Consider the following 16034-nt stretch of genomic DNA (forward strand, 5'->3'; position numbering starts at 1 on the left):
CCTCAAAATGTACAAGATAGTCTGATTAATCCAGACACCACGTATTTAGTTGAGAAAGTTGCTGCTTGACCTGTCCAGCAAAGGCATGCTCAGGTGGAGGTCCCACCTTATTAAAATGCAGAAAGATCTGACCTTCCATAAGTATGATCTGTTAGGAGCTTAAACAAGAAAAAAAATAATAAAAGAAGTAACTAGAGGCATGTGAAAAAACAAGCTTTACCCTGGTCCAGACTTAATACTGAACAGGGCCTTGGGAATTGCCTCTGCAAGTGACTGATTACACATGCAGTTTTCTTAATTAAATTTAAAAATTGTGTAGGAAGTCAAAAGATACAGCTACTTGTTTAAGCTAATTAACTCCCCAGGTAGCTTTTATATTTGCTTTATTCACTGCAAGTGTCTGGCTTGTTCTGGTTTTGAAGCCATGTCAGCATTGAAAAAGGTTGTAGTTCTAGGATACTTATTAATTGTGCCTGCAGGGAAGAAAAGGACAGAGCAGCAATGGGAGAAAGGATCTTTTGGGCTCCAGGGTAAGTGCAGTTGTCTTTTGTGTCTGATCCAAAGACAATAAAAAGATTCCCACTGATTTCAGTGTGCTTCAGATCAAGCTTGCCAGACTGGATTTATCTGTTGTGGGGAAGGGAGGAAGAAATCTTGTAAGCTCGTGTTTGTGAACATTACCGTTCATGCCCAATGCAGCGTTGAAGGGACTTCTTCATGCTGGAACTCAACCTAGTTCACCTCGTCTCCATTTTGGAGAGTGAACAACTCATGGTCAGGCAGCCACCTTATGGATCTGCCTCTTCTCATCTGCAGTGAGTTTTTCAGAGGCATGCCAGGCTCTCTCAGAAGCTGACTGACTATACCTGCTCTTCAAGTTCACTGGATGCTTCAGCTGGGTGTTGATATGTTGCCTGAGAGATTACCCTCCTTATGAATTTGTTTTCCAACCCTCTTCCATTGATGAATCATGTGCAACCAGTTTTTATTATAGTGCAACTGCATATGGTTAAGGAGCCCTGTATTGTTCTCCCTGCATCTGTTCCCTTGTGTTCTCCCAAACTATATATATATTTCTTTTTGGTTTTGTCATTTTTTTGTAGTGCAGAGAAGGTGAGTAAATAAACCCTGCCTAGCTGTCAGGAGTGCTGTTAGTACAGTCCTTTTCTGGAGGAGGTGTGAGAGGTGGTTGACTGGGGCCCCTCCTTGTGGGAAACCAATCCCTTGCATCTGCCTTTGAAGTCACGCAGAGCTGCTCGATCTCAGCAAGTTCAGGCATGGGGCACCATGTGAGTGATTTGAATTATGAGTGAAGTCCTCCACAGTCCTGTGTGCAGCCTTGCTGCTGAAGTGGTGCATCTCACAATAGAAGTGTAATGAAACCGTGGCTGAACTCATCAGTCCTTACCTGCTCGTTTCCAGCTTGCTTGCCAAAATCCTCCAGTGTTTGTTTTCTCTTAGGTATGTCTGCAAAGTTCAACAGAAATTGAAGTGTATACTTTGCTCTGGGCCAAAATCCTGTGTTGCTCTTACAGATACAAAGGAGGTTCCTGAGCTCCAACTGTTAATATTGCCCACCCTTTGTGCTATGGAGGCACGTGCTGTCTTCTACTTCCTTGAACTAGAGGAGGGCAGCGATTAAAAGCTTTATAGCACTGATAAGCACACTTCCCTCTCCCAGTTAGCTAAAACTTGGCCAAGTTACCTCTAAAACAGCCAGAAAGCCAATGTTCTTCCTCTCGGTTGTTCTCATGGGAACCAGGCTGAGGATGAAAGCACTGGAGAAAGGGGAGGGTGATTGCTGTTTACAGCTATGTGCACCAGTGGCATGGTGCTGCACACCCCTAGTTTAGTTGATTTATTCAGGGGTCAGTGGACCTCATAGCACTTGCAATATCGTGTATGTGTATAAATTCAGACTACTACTTTGCTTCTTTCAATACAGCAAAACTTTTCCCACTGTGGCACATCTCTTGCTCTGATCCAAACCTTCCAGGCAGAATTCTGTAGTTCCCTGAAAGATGTTACCCTGTGTCAAATAGATCTTGGTGTTTGGAAGCTTTTCTCTGTACTTGTTACTTTTTGAATATTAATACATGCAGATGTTTACATTCCTGTATTGCTTATCTCCTGCATTACTATATAGGAGCTCCCCCTTAATATCATCTGTGCTGCCTTCAGGCTGTGGAGTTTCTGAGCCTCTCCTGATTTCTCAGAGAAAGAAGATCAAGATCAGTTGTGTTGCTGGCCAAACTGATTGCAGTTGGATTGTAATAATTCTGTCAAGAAGAATGTGGGCCCTGCTTCTCTGTAAAAGCAGTGGGTTTTGCCTTTTAAGCAGCCACAGTTAATGCTGGGAAGGAAAGTGAGAAAGAAATTTGGCATGTGCATGGTATCTGTGTTACACCTTCAGTGTTCTGAGGATGGATCCTGAGGGTGCTCACTGATGCTGGGAGATACTAACATCACTGTAGCCTTGCCAGGGAGCAGTAGAGGCCTGGGCCACCAGCCAGCTGTTGCTAGATGGGGTTATCCCTTCCACGGATGGAAGACCAGTCTTTTGGCTCCTGCTTGCATTTGAAGTGTTCAAATCTTCTTAAATAACAGAGCATGGTGATAAGTCCTCTTGGTCTGTGAAAGTAGGTGCTAGTGACAAAAGTTCTTTATTGGCTGAAGAGATTGAAGAAGGGCTTATATTAGGAATGTGTTCTTTTGAGGGAGAAGTAGAGTGCCACACTTCTCATTTGTGGATGTCTGGTTTCAGATGGTTGTGAGTGTATTTCTACATGCCAAATGTAGCTGCAGTTGTTTGCAAATCATGTGCCATAGCTGCGTTGCGAAGCGTGAAGGCAGTTATGAAGGTGTAATGCAGGAGCAGAAACATGGGGAGCTAAGCCGCAAGGACGGCTGAGGTTACCCCTGGGGGCTGTGCTTAGCAAGTTGCTTGGTGTGTATGCCACTTCAGCATGCGAGCATCTATCTGCTGCGTCATGGGTTGTTGCCCAGCAAGTGTGAGCAGCTCACAGGAGTTAACAGCCACCAGCACAAGGCCTCTCCATGATGTGTGGCTGGGGGATGGTGATCTGTGCAATGATGAGAGGAAGCACATCCAGTCAGGTGGGTGTTGCTGTCTGTGAGCTGCTCAGTCGTTTGAGGGCAAGCTCTTAAGAGGGCAGGTCTATGGACAAAGATTTTCCCTTTAGCTTTCTAGGTCAGAGATTATTTTCTGTTTCAGATGTGTTCCACATATCTGGGAGTTGATCTCAGATATTGCGTTGGCTGATGCTTAGCTGGTGAAATTTCACCTTTAAAGGAGACCACAGCAGATCTGAAAACGAGACTTTTACCAGTGGTCTGTTAAGATACAGTGGAATTAAAATTATCAGAGAAAGACTTGAGCCTGACTGATCTAACCTTGTATAGGGTATGATTTCACTATCGATTTGTATCCAGTGGTGTGCTGGTGTGCCAAAATTTCAGTAGCTCCTTCCATGCTGGGGCTTCAGTTCTGGTTTTGGAGCCTTTCAGCTGTTATTTTTCATTAGGTCCTGCATACATGTGCTGTAAGAAGATTTTGAGTGTAGCTGGATTCTCATTATTGGGTATTCTTGAGCTGTGGTATGATGTGAGCACAGCTGCTAAGTTGGTGTAGAGGATTTGACTGGTCTTTAATTTTGGAGCCTGGAGGGGTGAGATGTTGTTTTATAACTCTCATAAATCTCCTGATATTATTTTCAGGTTTATTTTGTGTCTGTTTTGTAAGACACTGCTCCCTTGGGCAGAGGAATCCCATTTGCAGTGGTGGAGAGCAAGGTGTGCCACGGAGTCTGGACCAGTTTTGGTTTGTGCTGTGTAGAAGGTGGATGAAGTTTTTCTTGCATCTCCTGTTCTTGGTCAAAGCGCTTGTGTCTTGAGAAGCCTTTGCTATTAGAACTAGGGCAGGATATGCTCTGTATCCCATTAGAGACTACGTCAGAAGAAGGAGGAAGGATCCTCTTTGTGAATGTGAAGGCAGGAGTCTAATGTATGGAGATTGACAGAGAAATGGTTAGGACTGAGGAATGATTTGGAAAACTTAAGTAAGGATTTTACCATGAAATCAGAACTAGTGATATCCCATTAATCAAATTGAGTGACTATTTATATATATAGGTATTTAACATATTATGTGTGGGGTATTTTGTTGTTGTTGAAGACTATGCTTCAAAACACAACTGTGTACAAAGCTGTATATCTCTCCAGTGAACTGAAATTTAGGCAAAAATGATGCATGATATCACCAGAGTCGAAGTGGGGTTTTTGGGAATGTCTAACATATTAATGGAGAGAGAGGGCTATTCAAGCACAGCTTCTTAAAGACAGTGTAGAGAGCAGCCCAAGGAAATATGAAAGTCAGTATTGACTCAGAGCTAAATATTTACTTCAAATTTTCCCTGTAAGATGGGTTTGTTTGTGGGTTTTTATTTTCAGTGGAAAATACAGTATCCATAATATCAACATTTTGTTAGTATTTTCCTAAGTAATTCCACATTCCCAGTTTGCTATCCTGTCAATAGAGCTGTGTCAGTTCTGGATAGTAGCTGGAGTTGTGGGACTAGGATGTTATCTCAGCCCTTCTTTCTTTCATACAACCAAGCACCCCATCAAGTCTCCTCCTAAACACCTCCATCACCACTGGAGGTGTTTAGGAGGAGACTTGATGGGGTGCTTGGTTGCATGGCTTAGTTGATTAGATGGTGTTGGATGATGAGTTGGACGTGATGATCTTGAAGGTCTCTTCCAACCTGGTTTATTCTATTCTATACCTTTTTTTTCTCTGAAAAATAATTGGTCTCTCCATGCTAGCAAATTCCCAATAATTAAAACCCCCAATTTTTTACTTCTGTAGCAAATCATAGGCTGGGGAAATGTACGGTGATGGTCTGTGCTATCTCTGCTTCCTCCTCACTTACCCTAGATGATGCTTTCTCTTGCCTCTTGTTAGTGAAGCTGCAGTTAGCATCCCTCCGAGTGGAAGAGCCAGCAGTAATCTCTGCTCTGCCTTAACACTGCAGAGTAAGTCCACCTTGGACAACTTCTTCCCCTGTTTTCAGCCATGCAGATACTTTCTGTCCATTTGTAGCATGGCTATTTGGCTCCTTCCTTAGATAGAGAGTTCAGCTTTCTTTTTTTCTTAATGCTATTCCCTTAAAAGGCAGTTGGTGCTTGGCTGGGTTTTGCAAACCACAGGCAGATGTTGGGTTGGTTAGTGGTGGGCCCTGCACTGTTGCTCTGGGACTTTAGGCTTGGGGTTAGAGATCTGAGTGATGTGTTATGTATTAACACTGGGGAGGAATCAAAGTGTTGGCAGCATACATTGTGTGTTGGAAGATGGAACCTGGGCTCATCGTCCTTTCTTTCAGGACTGGGAGATAGTTTTGTACTTCGTAGCCAGTGCATACCCAAGTGTATTAAATTCCAAGCACCTCTGTGATGAAACTCAGTGTTGCTGACGTAAAAGACATGCTTCTATTTCTGCCAGAGCAAGCAAAGGTGGCTGTACGGGAATAGAGAGGGCTTGAACAGTCATGTTGAGTTATTCCTCCAAAATGCTCTATCTTCAGAATTTCTGTTCAGCACAAATTACTGATACCCATGAGGTGTTAAGCTCTTCTTCACTGATTTTTAACCTTGCAGTTAGGGGTGTGTGTCAGGGGTGCCTTCTTTGTTTGTTGTTTTAGTTTTTGTGGGGAAATTTATGTGACAGCTTGACTCAAACTTCAGGGATCTTTAGCTGTGTGTTTTGCTAAAAACTGGTGAACAAAACCCCTCAAACAAACCCCAAAGCATAACAAAAATTGAAAAATCCACTTATCAAAATATAAATACCTTCTTTCAAGGACAGATTGACCGACACTGGAATGAATCTCTGATCCCTGAAATTGAGTTCTATATCTCTATCTAATGTAGATTAAATGAGAATAGATCCTTAGGTAACGATACTAGCAGTTTTTTATTTCCTATGGCTAAAGCCAAAAGGTGATTTATGTAAGAAATTAAAGTTTATCCCAGCACTGATTATATTTTGAGACTTAATTTCAATGAGCTAAGAAATAACAAGGAGAAAATGTGCATATAATTCACCAAACAGATGCCCATGGATCTCTTCAGAGAATTGTATGTGTTTGATGTTACTCCTTTTCTTCTATTTTTTTTTTTCCCCCCCTTTGAATCTTTATTTCCTCTAGCAGGATGGCAATTGTTCCACATTCAGGGCTCCATTAAAAAAAATGAGGAACTTGATTCCTTATTTTTCCTAGAAGTGCTGAACAATTTGAGCCATGAATGCTTGATTGCTTTGTGTAGAATTAAGGGTGTGTACGAGAAATATATATAGATCTCCACACATTATCAGATGTTGGTAGCATTTATCATGCAAAATCCTGCCTTGAAAAAGAATCTTCTAATGTTTCTTTATTTTTTCAGGTGGATTTGGAGCCAGAAGGCAAAGTGTTTGTCGTCATAACTCTTACAGGCAGCTTCACAGAAGGTAAGGGAATTATTTTGTTTCTGTTAGGAGCTGGACTCTGGTGTATATTCTTGCCATCAGTGGTGTGTAAGAGATGACATTCTTCACCCAGGTCATGTGCTGTTGCTGGAGATTTCTGGAGTGACGGGAAATCTGGAAAGGACTGTTTGTATCAGCTCATGCTGTGTATGCTTGCTGCTGCACTGATCTTGGATCCAGGAAGCAGATTCGTGCTTGCTCTGGTTTATTTATCTGAAGTTGTCCTTCAAACAAATTGTTTCTGTCACTTGTACTTTTCACCTGGGTGCCTCTTGAAAGGCAAACTAAGGAGCATGTAGAGCATGTCTAAAGCAGAATATGTTTGAAACATCTGGATGATTTTGATTCTATAATGATTCCCATCACGTGCTTTTCAGTTTCCCAAGTTCACTTTGCACAGGAAATTTACAAGTTTTTAGTGTGACAGATGCCCTGAAAAAAGACTATCCAGGCAGCTGTAATTTTTGTTGCTTGTAACTATCTTTTATAGTGTGTTGTTTTTAATTTCCGTGTTGCTTATTGGGACACCAGCTATGAGCATAGAAATGAGTTGTGCTGAAGGAACCCAGAAAATTTGGGATGGGGCTCAGGAAAAGATTATTTTCTTTGTCATAGTTCTTACTTGTTTTAGCTGCATTTGTTGGGGAGTGTGTTCTGTACAGAAACCAAAAATTTAGGCAGGATCTGCTCTACTGTCTCTTACCTGCAGCATGGGGGAGCTGGACTTCTAATGCTTTTTCTTTCTCTGCCCCAGAAACTGTTTGCTCAGCATGAAGGCTGTGCTGAGGGCAGCAGCATGGGCAACCCACCCTGCTGTGGTCCATCTTGAATGTGAGTGGGACATGGGCTGGAGGGGTGCTTGATTCAAGGCTTCTGAGGAAGCCTAGCAGTTCCCCTAGCTCACATTTTGTGCCCAGGCCTGTCAGTGTCCCTGCCTTTGTTTTTCAAATGCATGTTGGCAGACAAGCTTGTGCTTTACTTGGACCCATTTGAGGAGCTGCCTTTCTTGTGCTGAGCCAGTGTCCTGGTGCATGCTGGATCCTAGGGAGCTGCTGTATCAGAGGAGCTGATGAAGCTTTTGCTTTACACCCCAGGAGTACTCTGCGTGGGATGGATGTAGACTTTAAAGCATTTGAGCTGATTACAGAAGTGATCAGCTGAGTCACACCTGAGGGGCCCGCAAAGGTTTGCTGGGAGACAGTGTCCTCCACAGCAGTGCCCTGAGCCCAGTGGAAATGGACATGAACGTGGTGGCAGGGTTTGCAAATGACCTTCCCTGTATGGAGCTGAGGCTGCTCTTAGTCTTAGGGACTGTGGGCAAGGTGTAACCCCACTTGCAGAAGGTATATTAGGAGGGAGACATGGACAGAAAACCTTGGAGACTTGGATTCCTAAGAATTGTCTTGAAGTGATGGAGATGATGAGGATTATCACACCCTGGCACTGCATCAGCGCTGGGAGCACCAGAGTTCCTTTTCCCAGTGAGGTTTATTTACCACGTAAAGCTGGTCAGGCTACATAGTATCACTGCAACTTCCAGTTCTTTATTTGTCAATTAGGAACACCTGTTCTCTGCCCGGTCTCAGCTTTGGGGTCTAGGAACTGCTCTCACATTTATCCATGCTTAAAATATTAAGAGACTATTTTCTATTTAAGGGAGACACTGCCTACACCTGTACCTTTGACAGGGCAACATGAAGATTACTTTTTCAAGTCTGTGAGGGGTTGAAATTTCCCTCCAGCATTAACTTAATTTGGGAAAAGCTTTCTATTTGTAACCAGAGTACAGGGAGACTGCAAAGGTGTGCTAGGGAGGCCTGGAGCACTTTTTGCAGGTCCAAAGGTCATGTGTTTTAGGGGTGAAAAGGATATTAGGAATTGGCTTTGCCTGTTGCCTGTGATAGAGCCCATGAAGGGCAGAGAGAAGAATTTTTCTGACCTGCATCCCGGTTTGTATCCACATACAATGTATCATGCTTGGCTGTTTAAAACTGGTTGATCAGGGTCAGTGGGCTTTGAACATAAATCCAGAATGTTCTTCAAACTTGTACTAGTAGCTAAGCTGTTAAAACATTGCTAATAAGGTCTCAAAGGTGAGAGATGGAGAAATCAAATGTTTGTACCACTGCTGCTGTCTGAGGAAAGTGGGAAATGTTGAAATATTTTACTTCTCTTTCCTCAGTTATTGTTGAGAATGTGTGCACTTACTGAATAGGAGGATCAAAGACAGATCTTGGGGGGGTGGGTTTGACTGGTTAGTTCCAGATGTGATCACATTTACAGTTTCCAAGAATAGACAGGGCAAACCTGATTCCAGATACTGACTTCTCCCAGTCATTTAATAGTGGAGGCATCCATCAGGGAGGTCTGTTTGACAATATCATGTTTTATTCTGCTTTTATGTGTTGGTTTGGTTTTATTGTTTTGTTTCATTGTGGGTTGCTTGTTTGTTTGTTTTTCTGAAAGCATGCAGGCTTAGAATTGTTTGAAAATTTATTTTTCTTTTAAAGTCTGAGAATAATTCACAACTTGAAAGCACACACACACACGCACACAAAAAGTGACTTCTGACTTATTTGTCCTAATCTGGAAGGCAGCCACTTCCACATCCTTCCTCCTAGTTACGGCTGATGTGGCAGAGACCTCTTGAGCCTGTGTGTGTCTATGGGTATGCAGGAAACCCAACAAGAGTTGGGTGTGCATTAGACCCTGTTGGGGTAGCACGTAGACCCATGTGGAGTTTCAAGGAATATGATTTTTTTCAGGATGTCTGATCATTTCTTGTGATTCATGAATAGTTAAGCGTGTCACTCCAGTGTGTCTCCTGCTCTGCACAGGATTCAGCAGTGATGTGGTGATGCAAAAAACCAGCCAGGCTCCAGCAGGTAAAAAGGGCAACATGGCAGTGTCTGCAGAAAGGCTTCTCAAGACACCCATATGCTTTGTCTGGCAGCTCTTGCCTCACTGCTTTTAGTAGACCATGTGGACAGAAGGGTAACGTAACAGAGGCAGTCTGGTGAGTGAGAGGCATCTTCCTTTGAAAAGCTTCTGAGAGCTCCACTGAGAAATGGTAGAGGGTCAGTGCCTACTGCTGGTCCTCACACTGCCAAATATTATTCATCTCAGAGAGGATTTATTCCAAGCTAGTTGTTCTTTTTATGGGAACAGCTGATTTCACAGTGCCTCGGCCACCATCATTTAATTTCATTGAAGTCAAAGCCTTAAAAGTGGCTAAAGAGAGGGGAGGTTGAAGAAAAGAAGAAAAAAAAAAATCAAAATCCAAACAACCACAAAACACTGGGATGGTAGGTCCACCTGAGCCTGGATTGTTTTGTTGCCTTAGAAAGCTTACACAAAACAGAGTCCCAGGAACGTAAGCAGCATGTTGTGTCCTCCCTTTTGGGAGTGGCTGGGTTTTTTTGCTTGATCAAATGTCCTTTTGACCAAAAGTCTTTCATGTGGCTTTGCTTATCCATGGCAGGGATGGGGGACTCTTGTGAGGGTCTGATGTGCCTGACAGAAGCATTTGTGTACAGGACAGGATGGGAAACATACAGCTGGGAAGAGCTTAGTCCTTTGTAGGTTTCCAAATGGCTCTTCTGGCCATCAGTGTTAACCTGCTGGTTTGAGGCAGGGAAATATTCCTCTTTCATGTGTTAAAAATGTGTGTAATTTTTCAGGAAGAGAAAAGGATGGAGCAATAGGAAGCAAGGGAAGTCTAGCAAAATTATTCCTGCCTGTCTGTTCTCTCTGCTGGATCTATTTGTTGCTGTGCTAAGCTGGATATGATTATATTATCTCCTCTCATTCAGCTGCCATTTCCTGTGTAAAACAACCAGTGCAAAATTAAAATGAAAATCCCCTTACCTTTGGAGGAGATTACCCCTACAGCCCTGCCTCTGCTGGCAGTGCTGGGTCCTGATGGCCCTGGCACCCATCAGGGGTGGAGGGAAGTATCCTCTTCTCCAGCCATCTCCCTCAGTGACCCAAGACCTGCTTCATTTCAAGCTGTTTTAGAGAGCAGGTGAGGACTGAATTCTGCCTGCCAAACAGAGGGCATTACTTAAAAATTGATTTTTTTTTTTAAAGTATTATTTTTTTTCTTCCTTCCCCCCCAATCCCTTCTTTTCTGAGTTTCTTTATTTAACTTACCATACAGTGGGATTTTTAGTCAAGTCATCAAAATGATGATTTATTTTAAATTCTCCTTATTCTTTTTACTCTGGACAGTAATGATGGATGAGCTTTTTTGTTTTGGTGGTTTGTGGGGTTTTTTGTGTTTTGTTCCCTCCTCCCCCCAGTAAAGATGCCTTTAGTCTGTCTTTTTGGTCTCCTTGCCCCTTTCTCTTATTTTAAAAAGAGAAGTGGCTTCTCTGAGAAGTCTGCCTTTGCTGTGGACATTCCTCATCCATGGATGTGAGGCACACTGTCAGCTGAGGAGCTGGGGATGGGAGCTTGTGCAGTGCGCTACATGTATGACCAAGCAAAGCTCTAGCTGTTGGAAGACAGCTCAGCTCTGCCTAGCCCTGAGGACAGCAGGAGCAGTGGTTTAGTTGAATCATTTGTCTTGCTTCCCTTTCTCCCTGTGGTGACCTGTGTGTGTTGCAGGATCTCTGAGATAATCCAAGATCTCAGCTATCTTTTAAGCCTCCTTTCAAGGAAAATTTCTGCTTTGCTAATCTTTAAAGCAGGTAGTGCTGCTAAAGTTCCCTAATGCTGTTCCTCTGCTCCTAACCTTGGCCACAACCATTTCCAGGTGGACAGTTTCTGAGTAGCGTTATCTTCCCCAGTACTTCTTGAAAACTTCTGGGAGCACCCTGGAAGGGGGACACTATTGGCTGGGGGCTGTTTCAGTCCTCCAGTGTGGTGTTCTTGAGTATCATTTCCCTGTGCTCTCCCAGGGTGTCATCTGTAACTCCTTGGTTCTGACTGAAGGCAATCTGATGCGTCCAGGAAAACTCCATCTTTGGAGCTTGTGTCGTTCATAACAAATGACTGTGATACTATTGGGGTGCCTCATCAGGTGTTGCATAGTTGGTGGCCTGGATTCAGACCTGTTCTCCTCTACATGTCTCTCTTTGCTACTGGATACCGGTTTCAGATGTGAAAGGGCAAGGCATGGATTTCTTTCTTTTCAGGCAGGGGTGATTGATTTGAAGCCTTGCAATGAGTTTGAGTGATCTGCTTCTTTTGTTGGTGCTTCTGGACTCCTGTGAGACATTAGTGGAGATTCTTAAGAGCAGGTGATCATGCATAGGTCAGGGTGTTTTGCTGCAGCAAGATCAGACTGGACACCAAGAGTCTTCAGATATGTGCCTGAAGGACAGCTTTATCCTCTCTCTTGCAATATTGGAGTCCCTGATCAAACTGAGTCCCCTCACAGCTTTGATGGCAAGGTGTGTGCCCTCAGTTTGCCACCTCTCTTGCTATTTGCTCTTTTTAATTCTGAGCAAAGCTGATTGTTTGACTGAATAAATGAATGAAGAAAGCCTTGTAGAAAGTAAAAGTGCTTCTGTTTCAGTGCTTCAAAATTTGAAATGTGGCCCTTTTTTCCCCCTTCTTTTTTAAACATTGTCACTCAAAATGACAATTCCCATTAGAAGTACAGTTTTAATTTCATCATAGCAGTTGCTGCTTTTCTTTCAGTGTTAGGAAAGACAAAGACAGATTTGAGTTCTGGGCAAGAAATAGAACAATGAGAATACTGAGAAGCCAAGTGACTTGGTAGAGCAGATATAGCACCCATTGCTAAATATTTAATGTTGGTGGGCTTTGCAGCAGCAAGGAAGCCTGAACCTGCCTCTAGAGCAGGAAATGCTTCTCTGTGTTGCAGTGGGTGTTGCGCACTGTTGTTGCATTAGGTGTTTGGGGTGGTTTGTTCTCATGCATGAAGACATTTAGTCTTTTGTTGTCATTTTTCTTAGATTTTTTTTTTTTTATAACCCAAAGTGGTTTTTATCTTAAAAAGTAGTACTTGCTCAGGCACCAGTAATGATCTGTAGCCATGAAGTCTCAAATGATAGACAGGCTTTGTGCTTAGAAGGCTGTTCTGTACTGTAATGTAGCTCCTGAGACACAAAGCTTCTATCTGCAGGTACATTATTAAGTTCTCACACAGAGGGGAGAAAGTGACATTTACCATTCCTCTCTAAACTTCCATATGACTGTTTTCAGCCTGTTTTTAGGAAGTCAGGAATGAAAAATGGCACGTTAACACTTCCTGCCTGTTTTGGGTTCCTAGCCCAAGCAGGAGATTTTTAGGACATGTAATAGATGCTGTCCAGAGAACGTTCTGATCCGAATAGGCAATATTGGTGCAGAATAGAATAAAGTTAGTTTTGCTATCCCTTGTTCACAGTCTGACAACATGGAAATCTTTAATGTCTAGACCAAAGTCTTACATGGCAAAGAGCAACACCATTGTTTATGGTGGGAGGAAAATGTAAGCAATTGATTTGTTGTTAGGTTTGGTTTGGTTTTGTTTTAAATGAAGCCTTAAGAATTAACATATTGAGTTTCACATTTAAATATTGCAAAGAGAACCCAAGTGGTTTTTGCACCCTGACACTCCTCTATCTCACATATGCCTCTCCTCCATTAAAAGACAACAACAAAAAAGGAAACAAACAAAAATCAAACCAACAACGACAAAAACCCTCAAACAAAACCCAAACCACAAAAAAATCCAAACAAACAAAACACACACAAAAACAAAACTGCAAAGAAAAGGCAAGTGAAGTAAATTCTGAATATTCACAGAAAAAAGGGATTTCAACAAGTGAAAACAAACAAACAAAACTGTTTGATTGCTGGAACACTTAGACTCTGGGAAATAAAGTGACTTGCTTAGTGTTAAGGAAGGAGGTGAGCAGCACCCCAGCTCCCTGCATGTTCATAAGACCACCTTCTATTTCTTAGAAAATGATCCATCTGAGCTCTACAGCTATTGCAATGTGTCTAATGCTGAGAGAGTTCTGGCAGTAATTCATAATGTGCCAAGGTCTCCCAACTACCTAGGCATCCAGAGGCTGTAAAAATGCAACAAACAGCAGTATCAGGGTTAACTTTACTTCCTTAGTGGGCTGTGTTTTGTCTGGGCTCTGAAACCTGGATATAAATATGCAAGCTTGCAATGTGCTCTGGGATTTCAGTGTTCCTGGCTGTAATGAGGAACAGAGATATTTTTTAATTTATTTTTTTTTCCTTTAATGTGATTCCTGGAAGAAGTGACGATGGTTCTCAGAGGAGATAAAATATATTTTCTTGGCCTTGGAGGACAGCAGTGTGCTGGATTGGGTGTTTGTGTTGCAGTGAAGCAGGATGGCAAATAAGGGCTGGAACGAGCAGAGCATGAAGCCATTGGAGGTGTAGACTGTGATTCGATAGTGGGGATGAGGACAACAGCATTCTCCCCTGTGTTGGGGGATGCCATTTCCTGGCCATCTCCCTTTGCAGCTATTGTGGTCAAGGGCACCTGGATCATGCCCTGGACTGGGATGAGGGCACACCACTGGGATGAACTGTGCATCAGTACACCTCATGCTGCACCATAATTTCCCTAGCCACAATTTGCGAGGTACTAAACTGATGAAGTAAGTGAATGGCTGTCCTAAAGCCCCAGTAGTTTACTTAAGGTCGCTCTCTAAATCTGAAGCAGAACTCAGAGAGGAAAAAAAACCCAGAAAAACAACCCCCAAACAAACAACGAAAAAACCCCCAAACAACCTACAAGCAACAAAACACCATGCCCCACCCCCCCCACCCCCACCCCCCCCCAAAAAAAAAAAAAAAAAACCAACAACCCCCCCACAAAAAATGCTTCCCAAAACAAAACCCATACCTTTCTTTTCTGGTCTGTCTGTCTTTCTTTTTCATAGCATCACCTTCACCTAAATTACACTGTGTCCCATTTAATATCCAGATCTGTCAACAGTGGATGCTAGAGGAGATTCCTAATTTAGGTGGTACAACCAAAGGCAAGGGTTTTCCTTGTGTCTGGCTGTCTGGCAGTCTAGTTTGTCAGGTGTCCAGAACTTCCTGTCGCTTGGCTGCTGTACAGGGCAGTGCTGGACTCAGTGCATGAGTGGGTCTGCTGGGCATGAGAGTGTGTGAGGTAACAAGATGATGTTGTGCCACAGTGCTTAATTACCTCAGTTTACCTGGAAGGTAATAATGTATCACCAGTGCTTGAGAGGAGCAAAGCTCCCTCTGGCCCTAAAGGCGCACAGAGGACCAGCAGCATTGGTCTGCAACATGTTGTGGATACTGCGGCAGCTGGCTCCCGCATCTCACTGGTGCGAGACAAGGTCTCCTTGATAGCCAACAGAAAGGGGTCTTCAGCCTTACATGAGCTGGTGCAAAGCTGTAGGCAGCTGCTGTTGTCTAGTGATTCTTTCACCGTCAAGTCCTCATGCTCACAGTTTATACATCCCTGTTTTGGGTGTGTCCATCATGAAAGATGAAGTTTTCTACTCTTCAGTGTCAGCTGAACAAGTTGTGGGGTTTTGTTTTTTTTTTTCCTTCCCCCCTGCCCCCTTTCCTTTATGGAAATGATCCAGTAATTTTCCAGAATGAGACACTGGATCAAAATACAGCTTTGAGCAAAGAGATCCTGATGTTGTTTTGCCAGGGCAACCTCAAGCTTGTCAGTGGAGAAGGTGGGAGGGATGAGGGCCTTTGCCAACTCTGTCACCTTCTGCTGACTTAGAGGAAATCTGCCCATTTGTGATCTTCTGGGAGAAACTGCATGAGATCAGTGTGACTTTGAGGGCTGTGGATACCACCTGCACTGAGCAGGTTCCTACCCCAGTGACTGTTCCTCCTGGCAATGCTGATACTGCAGGGACTGAGATGGTTTCATAATTGTGTAAATCTGCCTGTCTGAAAAGATGCTCTTGGGTTTCCCTTGAACTGACCTTGCATGGGGCCAGTTCTGCACAGGCTGGCTGTACTAGGGAGCTGAGCAAATCTGGAGGCTCTGTTGCTGCAGGGCATGAGGAAGGCAAGCAGGAGAAGGTCTTGCGCTGTCTTATAGGACACAGGGCAAGGACAGTGAACAGTGGAAACACTGGGAAAAGTCACTCAGAGTAGGAGATTGGGCTGGAGGGTGATGATGGGTGAGTGTGGGCAGAAGCTGTAAGCAAGAAGCTTAAAAAAGCTGAAAGGGTTAAAGAGGGTGGGAATGGGAGAATATGGACTGTTGAATGGTAGGTAAGCTGCATAGGATGAGGAAAGGCTGCAGTGGGAGTTGTGACCAGCAAAGTCCATTTCTTGCAGTAATGTGGAACCAAGTTTTCATCCCAGAATCTCAGCTCTTTTCTGCCGTCTAGCTGTCAGACTCACTGAGCAAGTGTCTGTCACTCATGCTGGATCTGCACAGCAGAGCAAAGTCTTTCTGTGCAGTATTCCCCTCTTAGTGCTACCTTCTGTTCCTGACCTGTGTGCCTGAGACCACAGCTATGCTGGTGAACCAGGACTGAAGGCTGCT

At 43.5% G+C, this 16034-nt stretch overlaps 1 protein-coding gene across 1 annotated transcript in view; it reads left to right on the top strand.

Moving 5' to 3' along the window:
* Positions 1–16034, top strand: part of PRKCH (protein kinase C eta) — a 117060-nt gene that overhangs the window by 21133 nt on the left and 79893 nt on the right. The window contains exon 2 of the mRNA XM_009903912.2: positions 6466–6529. Coding sequence (XP_009902214.2) covers positions 6466–6529 — 64 coding nt within the window. The remainder of the gene's footprint in view (positions 1–6465; positions 6530–16034) is intronic.

The sequence above is a fragment of the Dryobates pubescens genome, chromosome 5 (genome assembly GCF_014839835.1).
Source record: "Dryobates pubescens isolate bDryPub1 chromosome 5, bDryPub1.pri, whole genome shotgun sequence".
NCBI classification, from domain to species: domain Eukaryota; kingdom Metazoa; phylum Chordata; class Aves; order Piciformes; family Picidae; genus Dryobates; species Dryobates pubescens.